General features: G+C 40.5%; 2 protein-coding genes across 4 annotated transcripts in view; one reads left to right on the forward strand and one right to left on the reverse strand.

Annotated features, from left to right (window-relative positions):
* Positions 1-12013, reverse strand: part of SERPINE2 (serpin family E member 2) — a 606689-nt gene that overhangs the window by 480511 nt on the left and 114165 nt on the right. The window lies entirely within an intron of this gene.
* Positions 1-12013, forward strand: part of NYAP2 (neuronal tyrosine-phosphorylated phosphoinositide-3-kinase adaptor 2) — a 152740-nt gene that overhangs the window by 90361 nt on the left and 50366 nt on the right. For all 3 annotated transcript variants that reach the window (XM_052686408.1, XM_052686409.1, XM_052686410.1), the window contains one exon: positions 9045-10142. In XM_052686408.1, the coding sequence (XP_052542368.1) occupies positions 9045-10142 (1098 nt within the window). The remainder of the gene's footprint in view (positions 1-9044; positions 10143-12013) is intronic.

The following is a 12013-nucleotide window of genomic DNA, read 5'->3' on the forward strand; positions in this document are numbered from 1 at the left end:
AGAATATGCTGGGTGGGATATTTATGGACCAAAGCAACAGTTAAATCAAGTGAGCAAATGCAGAATGTTGTTCTGAACAAATGAAGTAGATGATCTAAACTTACCATTTAATTAAGCATTTTGTGTTTCTCTAGCCTGATTTCCTTCTTTCTCCTTTTCTCTTCTTCAGACTCCAGAGCTTGGTGTAGGTAGTGTACTAGAGCCCTCAGAGCCAGGAGCTCTTGTGGAGGTCTGTTTTGTTCAGTGTTTCTGTGAGCACGGAGTTGGAAAGCAGCTGCACTGCACCTTCTCTGAGAATCTCGTGAAGCTCAGCCAGGGATGCTTTCACTCATTATCTCCCTCAGCTATGATAACTAGAAATCAGTACAAACCAAGTACCTGGGAATTGCAGTCAGGCTGATATATGCCTTTGTTCAGGTGAACATTGCCAAATGACACTGCAGAGACCATCAGTGCCTTTCAGGCAGCAGAAAACATGTAAATAAGCCCCAGCACATCCAAAGGTTAACCGCAATCAGAGTGGTACCTACTGTATACCTAACTGACATGACACTGGTGTCTGATGCATGTGTTGATGGAACTTGGTTTATCACACAACACGTTCTGTGAAACAAAATGCAGAGCCTCACCATCCTTTTGGTGGTACTTGGAGGATTCCAGGTGGGTAGCTGTAGAGAAGGAGAGGCAGCAGATAACACTATCTGACAGCCCTATTAGAACTGGGCTCTACTAGTTGTACCATAGCAAAGATGGTAGAGGGTAGCGAAGGCTGAGTTCGGCCTGAGTTCTCACTGTGAGTAGCAGTGAGTTTGTGGGTAGCTTTAAGAATAAAGTGATAACTATTTAGAGTAAAACAGTGAAAGCTGTTCAGGTTTCATCTCCAAGGTGACAGTCAATATGCCATAAACGTTGCTTTAAAACTGAAAGGCTTTATTATGTTGTCAGTCTGTAGATGCTTTTCCATACTCCATTGTGACTTCTGCAGATGAGCACCAGAGCCCCCAACAAACAGGCAAATGTGCTTTGTAAATTAATTTCTCTGCAATCGTGATTCAGTAGTTTTATTTGCATACTCTTAATGTAATTCATCTAATGCTTGCTATTGATGAGATCCCATGCCAATTACCTTTCTAAATCTAGAAATCCTTGAGATCATATACAGTCTCAGTATTTTTATTTTTCTTAGTGCTACTGCTGCACAGGCTGCAAAAACCACTTCAGTGCAGGCTGCGGGCAATCTGAAACACAACAGAGCAACACTTTCGCAGCAACAGTGGCTGCCTGTGTGGCTAATGTAAGGATCCTTTACTCAGATTCCCATTTCGCCAGTAATGCTTTCACCTCTCTGCTCAGAGCCTGCTTCCATCAGAACTGCTGCAAGTTACACCCATGAAATGTAGTGCAATAGATCATGGCCTCTTGTGTCTGGGTGTATGAGTTCAAGGATATTTTTCGAAATGAATACTCAGAAGTCATTGCAATCTGAAAAAAAGTTAGTGAGATGGTTGGACTGGATGATCTTGTAGGTATTTTCCAACCTTGGTGTTTCTGTGATTCTGTAAAGATGATTGAAATGAACTTCCCCTTTTTTTTTTTTTAGCAAACCTTGTTCTTTCTGTATTTCTAGAGCTGGAACAAATGTCAATAACTTCTAGATTCAAAGAATAGTATAGAAAAGCTTGATCACAAACATTTTGTAATTATTCTTCAAATGCCATTTTCTTTTTTGTTTTTCCTATTACACGTTATCTGGATGAAGTGGGGATAACAATTATTCAATCTTTGAAAGAACTACGAAGTTCAAAGTATATGTAAGGGTGAGACTGGGCATTCAGAAGGATACTTTGTCCCTTAGGTAATTTTTGGAGACCTTCTAGCTGTGGGTAAGGTTGATGAGCAAAATCCAGTGTGTCAGCTGGGTGTACAGACCAGTGGAAGGATATGAAAGAGAAAGCCTGGAAGTCACTCTGCACTGGAGCCCAGCAGTTTGGGGACAAACTCCCTCTAGCATGCTGGTGCTCCTGACTGCCTGAGTTTTTGAAATGTCCTGAAGTCTCTGGATCTGCCCTCATCTTGATAATGCAGAGCAAAGGTGCCGGCTCTGGCAGCATGATGGCTTTTGTGGCTCCCAGGCAGATATGGGTCAGTTGGCATTTATAGCATATAAAGGGTGTTGCACTGGGGCTGCAAATTTGGTTTTGTGGCCCAGAGACACAGGCCTAAGCTGAATACAGCGTGTCTTCCAACCTTGGTACCCATTGGTTTCTTTAGTTGTATCGGTGAGTTAATGCAAATTAAATTAATTCAATTTAATTTAATTGCAGGGCCTACTGTTATATAGGCACTACGTTCTGGAATATTGCTACCAAGGTCACTTGGATTGAAGCAGAAATCATTCATTTTAAAAACTGGAAGAAGTTGTAGTCAAAATAAAGCAACCTGAGTAATTTTCAAGAAGTCTCCTTAATTGCAGCCTTGAGGCATCTGAGGATTACTATCAGTATGGATTATTATTTTGGTATCAGTATCATTTTAGGACACTACCTTTTAGTCCTTCCATTTTGAGTAGAGTTTTGTCCTCTTTATAATGCCCAAATAACTTCCAGTAAGAGGAAATAATTCCAGGACTGGGAAGAAATATGTCCTGTGTGAAATCACTGTGCTGAAGGCACTTACTGCTTGCAAAGGTGTTCCAGTGAATCAGGGGCTTCTTTTATTCCTTCCGTGTTCTTTTCCCTCTTTGCTCTTTCCTACTGTTGTGTTTTAGAAAAGCAAAGTGTAACTTGCAGGGAAAAGACACATGTCCATGAGGATGGTGCTCTTCTGAAGGGCGTTTTTTCTTCATGACAAAGATTCGTTCTTTGATGTTAATCTGACCCACTGCTAATGTTTCTGTGGCTGTGTGCTAAGATGTTTGTGTCTGTGCACATAATGTATGGCTCTTCAGTGTAAGAGCATTTGCCATTGAAAATTCCTTGGACAAGACAAGATGCCTCCGATAGGTACATTTAATATTTGCTTTTGTTTTCTACTGTGGCTTTGTGATGATGGGAGCGCTGTGCAAAGGTTGATATAAACAACAACAAAAAACCATTTCTAAAACATTTTAGAGTTCAAACTGGCAAAAGACACATGTGAATAAGTGGCATTAAGGGCTGAAATGACATCCGAAGCCCTGGGGCCTGTGACAGAGATACAAATTAAACTCGGGTCTCCTGAGTACCAATCTTTTGCACAGTTCAGAGGACTGTGCCTTTTTAAATTTGGTCTCACTCAGAATATTCAAAATTCATCTTCAGAGATAATGAAATCAGACCCCTTATAAGCACTGGTGCACAAATGCTCTTTCGATCAGGCACACCTTTGAACAAGCAGCTCATTTCATAAAAGCTAGTGGGGTTACTTACGGTCTGGAACTTACAGCACACACACACACATGCACTCGTAGGTTCTTTGCAGCCCTAGTGCCGGATTTTCTCCATTCAGCTGTGTGCTGTAAATCAGAATCTGTGCATCTTTGGTTCAGTACCCAGCAAGTTCAGGGTTTAATTAAAGAAATTCCATTTCCTTTCACTCCCGGAGGCTCTTTTTGATAGAGGTATCCCTCAAAATACAGCATGATTAATTTCTTCTGCATTTAGAATAATATTTGTAAGAATTAAAAAAACTGCTAGGCCTCAAATCATTCCTTTATTCAGAAAGAAATTGAATGCTGTGGCCTCTTGCAGAAATTGAAAGGGAAGAATTGTATGTTACACATATTTTTATTCTGTTTGAGTGAACAGTGCAATAAATCAGCTTAGTCTCCAAACTACAAAAGCTGGCAAAACACCTAAAGGATAGAAAATGACAAAATCCATTTTAGTTTTCAGATGTTTTCACTCGTTCCTTATATCGTATGCGAGTAAAAAACAACGTGAAACAAGTGAAAATACTGCAAGAAGACACGATGGCAAGCAGTGTTCTGTATTTCCAAAATGAACTATGAAAGACAGATCATCTGAGTACGTCTGAAAGCTGCACGTAACCTTTGTGCTACAAAAATCTCATTTCAAAAAATGTCATGTTTTGCTTTTTCAGTGGGGTTCCATAAGGCTGTTTTAAGCACTGTGCCGCTTGCTTCCAGATCAGAACTGAAGTTATTACTGCCTGCGTGTTTGGTTTTCCTTTCAGTTTATTAGAGGCAGATAATTGCTTGGCACTGGATTGCCAATAAATACGGACAGTTGCTGCTCAACAGGTGTAAACTCAGTGAAGTTGGGCTTCATTTGCAGGGCTGGTAGTGCTTCCAGTTCTTCAGCTGTGGTAGGTTTGGCAATTAGGAATGGTGAAGACAGAGCCCTTAGCACAGCACCTGAACTCCCACAGCCTGGGCAGCAGTGGCAGCTCCTGTGGTGGCTGCTGAACCGCCGTCCTCCAAGCATCTCTGTGCTGGTCCCTGCAGCCCTGGCAGCGAATTGCCTTTGTGCTCTGCAATAAAAGCATCCACAGGGGCTTCGTGAGGCAGTTTTGCATGACTAGCTAGGGAAGTGGCACCTGACAGAGAGAGAAATTGTCCTCACCTTCATCTTATCGTCTGACTTCTCAAGCGGTGAGCAAAATAGAGCTAACTGAAAGACAAAAATCTCTCTTAGGAGAACCCTTAGGCTATTTTATGGAGGAGATGTGGTGTTTGTGGAGAGGGAAGGGAGTAGGGAATTGATGTGAATCCAGAAACCTTTATTTGGGACGAGAGGTCTTGAAAATATCCAGTCCAAAAGAAACTCTCCAAATACTGAATATATGTGTCTCTGCAGCCTCTAGCTGATCACATCAGCTTGGTGCCCTGTTTCCCATCTCAGCTGAGGCAGTGCATGGGGACTGCAGGTAGTTGGGGAACCCAGGCCACGAGCTGTTTCTCACTGTCTGCAGGTCCTGAGAACTCCTTTGGGCAATCCTAATGCCAACTCAGCTGCACTGTCTGTTTATAAGTAGATCAAGAAATTGACATGCAATGTCAATTAACTGGGTCTTCTTGCCTGTGGGTATTAACAAAGAGCAAGTTTATTTCTAATTGAAAAAGCAAAGGCGGATTTTTGCTATACTCCGCAAAGGAAAACTCAATTTACAGACCAATGATAGTCCTTCTCTATGACTCAGTATCCCTCAACTTATAGGAGTGCCCAGCTTGCTGGAGTAGATGAATGAACAGTCCTTGGAGTAGAAGAGCTGCATCCCTCAGTGACAGCAGTGGCTGTCAGAGCAGCATCCTGAGGAAGCAAGACCCAGATCAGAGCCTATAGAGGTCCGTAGGAACTTTCATATTTCTTCCATTTACCTTTGGGTCAGGCCCCATGTGCAATGAAGTACTGGTGGCAGGGTTTCAGGGTGGATTATCAGGGACAAACAAACTGGGGACATGGTAATCCATATTGAAAAGCACTTAATTACCCCATATTTGGAGCAGATGACACTGTGGTACGTGTATCATCAATATGTCAGCATGGTTTGCTTTTCATAGGAGTTTATGTTCCCAGCAGGCACTGAATGCTTTTTCTGCCTGATAAATGTCAAGTACTTAAAGCAATCTTGCCTGTTCCTCTCAGGAGATTGCCAAATAATCTCCTTTCATTGGCTATGGGCTCTTGCCAGGGCTTCAGCATTTGTGCACATTTATCCCTGCCAAATGTTGGTAACACAGGAGCTGTACAAATACTCCCTGCTCCTTTTGCTAGCTTTGCACAGCTCTGTTCAGTTTCAGGTTTCCTATTTTTTCCTCTGATATTTTGGAGTAGAGCAGGAATTTGTGTGCAGGTGTTCCATAACCGTGGGTGCTGTGAATTCAGCCTATTGAGCAGCATTTCAGAGTAAAAACCTTTGTTCAATAAACATAGTGTCTTGCATCATAGCATTCTCAAAGCTAATTCTGTTCATCTCCTGAATGCCCTGCTGCAGCTGAAGGAAGTTCCCAATAGGTGTTGTGCAACTCCTTTCTTCCCAATCATAATAAAAGATTTCTTTGCTGCTCTATATCCTCTAGGAAATCTTACTGCACCAAATGTAAATACTGAGTAGCAGATTGGAGGTAACTCTATACGGTATATATAAAGTATTTAAAGTATTTAGTTTTAAATTTTAGGTTTAATAGTGAGGTTTATCATGGAGAGAAAAGGATCTTCATAACATATCGTGTCCCGGAAATAGATGCTTTAATAAAGGAAACTGGCAGAGAAAGCATGCTTTGAATGGAAAGAGGAAAGCAGATCTTTCACCTTGTCATGTTTTATGCTGTGGATCATATGGCAGGGCCAGATCATTTGACCTTTTTGTTGATAATGTCACCAAGATATTTTAGGCTAATACTACATATTGTGTGATGGGAGATGAGAATGCTATGTGTGTCAGTGCAGCAGTTAATTTCAAACCATGCAAAAATACTTTACAAGATGAGATGGCAGAATGTCACTCATTTTACTGTGACATTTCTCATTTCCTTGTCTATAATGTAATAATGTCTGAAAGTTGTTTGTGTAAACCCCAGCGCTTCGAGGGGCATAGATCGCACAGCAGAACCTCATCAGCTTGGAAAAAAATGGTGAAAATAGAAGGAAGAAAGGGGCAGATTATATTTCTAGCAATTTCTTGGAAAACATGGCATTCTTAAACACTTTTATGTTTAAATAAACATCAGTTGAAACTAGCGTTGAATGGCATCCAGCACAAGAGCATTTTTTATTGCTTTGCTGTCAGTAACATTGCTCCAGATTAAAGATGGAAGAGTGGTGAAACGCAGCTGTGCGACAGAGCTTAGGAGATGTAGATGACAGAACAGAGAACACGGATATACGAATGGCAGAGGAATAGGAAACACTTCTATCTCAGGTGTATGTTCAGGATGTGCATGGTGCATAGGGAGCTGAAATTTGCAGAAAGCCTCTTCTTCCAAAATAGGTGATTTTGCAAAGTCTGCGTTTTAATGTCATTGTTTTAATGACACCAATCTGAAGAAGACTGCATTTGCCAGAGTTGTAGATCAGATTAAGGAATGTGTGGAGAGAGGACTGAGCTCAAGCTGATGTCAGTAGAACTCGTATGAATGTGATATACAAATAATATACTAAATAGAAAGAGAATGGTGGTTTAGCTGGAAGCAGAGCAAGAATAATCTGATTGTATTGTCAAATACATCAGGAGTAGTATTTTCTGTAAAGCCCAAATGATTCACGTAGCCTACATCTCCTTCCCCAAAGTCTATCATAAGACATTCAAGAAAATTAATTTGGGTTAATTAAAAAGACAAATTTAAAGTACATTAGGATATATCCACAGAGTGAAAACTATCAAGCTACCAAATACGCTTATCTGTAGTAGTTTTTGCATGTCCCCAGCCTGCTCCAAAGTGGAGCACGTTAATTGGAACCCTCGTGAAAGTATAATCTCATTCTTTGTGGGTTTTTTTTTTTTTTTCCTTTCATTTCTGGCTAGTTTTCTTTTTGTTTTTGCTCTGTTGTACATTAGTTATATGTTAGATGCATGTTATTAATGAACAGCAGTCCTGTTACTTCATTTGTAAGCTCACACGAATATCCAAGTCTCCGTAGTCCCAGACAAACCTAGGATCTTGTTTAACAGCTGCCAATATTTCTATGCATTTTAAGAAGAACTGAAGAATTATTTAACAGATAAAGCAGAAGGATGACAAAGTAGTAATGCTGGCTTTGAATCTTCCTCTGGCATTGACCAAAGCTCATCAGCAAAATGCAGTCAGCATCCTTGCAGGCCATCAAAACACTGCCTTGCAACTGGCAGAGCCACTGGCTTTGGGAACACACTGGAAGCTGTTTCAAAAAGAGTATTTTTAACTCCATGAGTGCTGCTTGGTTGATTTAACATCAGATATTCACTAGCTGCTGTCTGATTGTTGGGTCAGCAAATGGGATCTAGAAATTCTCTGAATTCTGAGTTTGCAGTGATAGATCTGTGGCAGCAAATTACACAGAGCAATACTATGCGGTAAGAACAGAAAGCTGCCATTCTAAGCCTGACATGTAGTTTACAAGTTTAGGAGAAATTTATCAAGAACAGTTTACCCTACAAGAATAAAAAGTAGGCTGAGTATGTGTAGTAAATTTCATTTCTGAATTAGTTTGTTGAATCCATGTAGGATAAAAATCAACTTCAGCTAAATATTTGATGAGGTACTCTATTAACCCAAACATTTAGTGAGACATTTCATTAAGTATTTGTGCAAAAAGAACAAAATGAGTTTCATTTGTCTTTAATTCATCAAGGATAATTTTAATAATCCTTAACATTTTCGAATGAATTTCATAATAATATTTTGATTTCTAATTTCATAGATAAAATGATCTATTGTTTCTAAATAAACATGTTTCAGAAGGATCTCAATCTATGAAGTATTTTGTTTCTCTTGACTTCACTGAAGTCTTGTGTATTCATAGGACTCTGAATTCAGATAAATGATTAGAATTATCTCAACAGGACATTTTGCAATAGTTTTCGTTAGCATTTCCTTTCCTCTTCAGTGCTGAGACAATAGGACTTTATGCAAGATGTTACTATAAGCAAAAAAGTATTGATTCATCAAAGTGTTACTGCTGAATTGCATCACTGTCATTCCAGTGTGAATGTCCAGGATCTTAAGTGTTCTCTTACAGCCATAATGAGTTCATTTGGATACTTAATTTTATGTCTTTGGCAACTTCTGGGGTTTTTAAAATTCCACAGTGATATTTCAAAAGCATAATGATTACAAATGGAAAGTCCTCCTGTCCAAAGAGTTTGGTAGAGAATAGTTGTCTCAGAGGAGGGGAAACATTCATTAGCTGCTGACTATTGGAGTCACAACTTCTTGGGGGAAGATAAGGAGTGTTTAGAATAGGATGCTATTTTTGCAGTGTTGTACTGATACACTACCAGAAAAAGTCAGCAACAGGCTGGTCTCATGAAATCCATTCTAGAATTATAAGACTGTTACAGTGATCCTGTGTTTGACAAAGATTGTTAAATATTTCTGATGAATTTATATTTTGTTCTGTTCACAGTGTCAGCCAAACCAAGACCTCACAGTGATGAATATACAAAGAAGATTCCACCTCCTAAGCCGAAACGAAATCCAAACACTCAGTTAAGCACATCTTTTGATGAAACTTACATCAAAAAGCATGGCCCTATGAAGACACCGCTCACTAGGGATGCGTCCTTGTCACAGGTCAGCAGTCCTGCCCCAGACACAGAGGAAGAAGAGCCTGTTTATATTGAAATGGTTGGGAATATACTCAGAGACTTCAAAAAAGATGAAGATGACCAAAGTGAAGCAGTCTATGAGGAGATGAAATACCCTATATTTGATGATGTAGGCCAAGATTCAAAATGTCAATGTGAATATGACCATCACACTTGTTCTTCTCAGTGTGCTACTCCCACAGTGCCTGACCTCGATTTCACCAAGACTTCAGTGCCATCTACTCCCAAGGGCTTGCTTTGTGATATACCCCCACCATTTCCAAATCTGCTTTCTCACAGACCTCCACTGCTGGTGTTCCCACCAGCACCAGTGCAGTGTTCCCCAAATTCTGACGAGTCTCCTCTAACTCCGCTAGAGGTCACAAAGCTTCCTGTTTTAGAAAACGTGTCTTACATAAAACAACAAGCTGGAGCTTCTCCATCTTCATTGCCACCTCATACACCAGGCCATCAAAAACTGGAGAAAGAGCAGATGGTATCTCATGGAACTAGCACCCCTGGGCACACCTCTTCACCTCCTCATCCTTCTACGTTATACAGAACACAGTCTCCACATGGTTATCCTAAAAGTCACTCTGCCTCACCCTCTCCTGTCAGTATGGGTAGGTCTCTTACCCCTTTAAGCCTCAAAAGACCTCCACCTTATGACTCTGTACATTCAGGAAGTCTCTCAAGAAGCTCTCCATCAGTGCCTCATTCTACAGCCCGAAATACATTGCAAGAAGGAGGAAAGATGGTAAATGTCTCAGTCAGTACCTACGGGTCATCATCTCAGAGCAGTTCCCGCTCTCGGACACCTACCAGTCCTCTGGAGGAATTAACCAGCCTCTTCACCTCAGGACGAAGTCTCCTGAGGAAGTCCTCTAGTGGCAGAAGATCTAAGGAACCTGCAGAAAGTAAGTTCTTAATACAATTATTTTTCTCAGCCTTACTCATAGAATAACAACTTCCACTGTCTTTTACTAAATCTGATACTTGGCAAAAAGCAAATACTGCAGAACTCTGAACTCCATATATAATTGTCTTGTAACTAGAAGAAAAATGATTTTATTAAAACTGTGAATGTTGTTAAAGTTAGCTTTTGTATTCTTATATCTTAAGGATTTTTAGTCATGTGTACCACACTACAAAATCTTGTCAGACAGGTGTACAGTTAACAGCTTGGTCTTGCAATAGGAGTCGGTTTTCATTAACTTTTCCATCATAACTGTCCCACGTGAGTTGGGATCTTCTCAGGATCTCACCTTCTCAATTTTGCAATGGATGTTAAGGATGATTGTCTGAGCAACTTGTAATGAAATATCTAGACAGTAGTTTCTTTGGGCCTGTACTGATCACCCTTAACTTTGCCAGTAATCACTATGTATATGGTGGAAATTTGAGGTACCAGCTTAAAGCGTTCCTCCCCTCCCACTGCCTCCTCCTGTCCTGTGCCACAGAATATCTTCTTCAGCTGTGACAGTGAGACTGTGAGACTGTGAATCAATATGAAAACCAACATGACCTAAAACACATTACCCACACACAGAGGAAAGGATGGGAGGAAATTGTGTAGAAAAGCCTTAAGCCAATATTGACTTTGAGTACGCTGTATCATAAAACCATTGTCCCATGTGCATACAGGTATACACACAAAGCACTTCTTCTGAGCTAGTGAAATATGGAAGCTCCTAATGAAATTAGCAGGAGTCACAGGTGAGTGAAAACAGAATCTGGCACCAGTATTTCTCTTGAAAATAAGTGTTCCTGTTCAGTGGTCAAAAAGACAGTGTCTTCCAGTGGGACTCAGCCATAACATCTTTTGTCTGAGTGCAGAGTGTGCTCAGTATGCTTTCTCCTGTGACTTCCTTAAAATCACTTTATGACTTTGTAATCTTAATGCCTGCCTAACAGAAAAGCTCTTTTCAAAAAACAAACGATTTTACGTTTGTGCAAGTGCTACATTTTACCTATTTGTCAGCTGTAACATGACAGAGTGTAGTGGCTTTTGTCTGTTAGAAGAAGGTATTCTTGTTTCCAGGCTAATAAATTAATAGAGATCAGAGATGAATTTTCCACTGATTGCATTTACGCTGCTCTGTTGCATTACTGATAGCAGTGAGGTCAGGGCTGAACTTCATCACTTTGGAGCATACTCAGGAGACTCACAAGAGCACTGCTTTGAGTATTCATGGACAATGCTCACCTGCTTCTCACCTCTGCTTTTTGATCACAGGCATCCCAGGCTGGTGTGGCCAGGTTACCTTGGTCTGCCTAATTCTGGTAGTGCTCAGGTGAGCAGTGGTTGATCACAGGGTGCCTGTGGTACCAGTAAGTGCACTGGCATCTTTCTAACACGTCCCATTGGTAAGCAGCTCACTTGAGTCCTTTTTTATGAAGGATGTGTTTTGGCATTTATAAATAATTGTGTAGTGACGTGGTAGAGAGATTCTGGCAAAGTGCAGACAAGCCTGAACATTAATAAACACAGTTCTTACTGCTAAGTCAGTAGAAATTCTCTCTAAACTCCAAATGCCAGAGCTAGTGTTGAGTCTCACAAATGTGATGATTTCACGCTCACTGATGTAGGCAGAAGTACTGGGTTTGGAAACTATGGAAATACTTGTGATGGATCTGCTGAGACCCAGGAAATTTCAGGAAATCGATGTGTGTCTTTCTCATATGAAACTCCAAAAAGATCTTTGTATTCCACTTGACTGAAATAGAATGCAGACTATCAAAGGGTATTTCAGTGATATATTTAAAATAAATCTTGCCCTGTGGATCT

The sequence above is a fragment of the Tympanuchus pallidicinctus genome, unplaced genomic scaffold, assembly GCF_026119805.1.
Source record: "Tympanuchus pallidicinctus isolate F22 unplaced genomic scaffold, pur_lepc_1.0 scaffold22, whole genome shotgun sequence".
Lineage (NCBI taxonomy): Eukaryota > Metazoa > Chordata > Aves > Galliformes > Phasianidae > Tympanuchus > Tympanuchus pallidicinctus.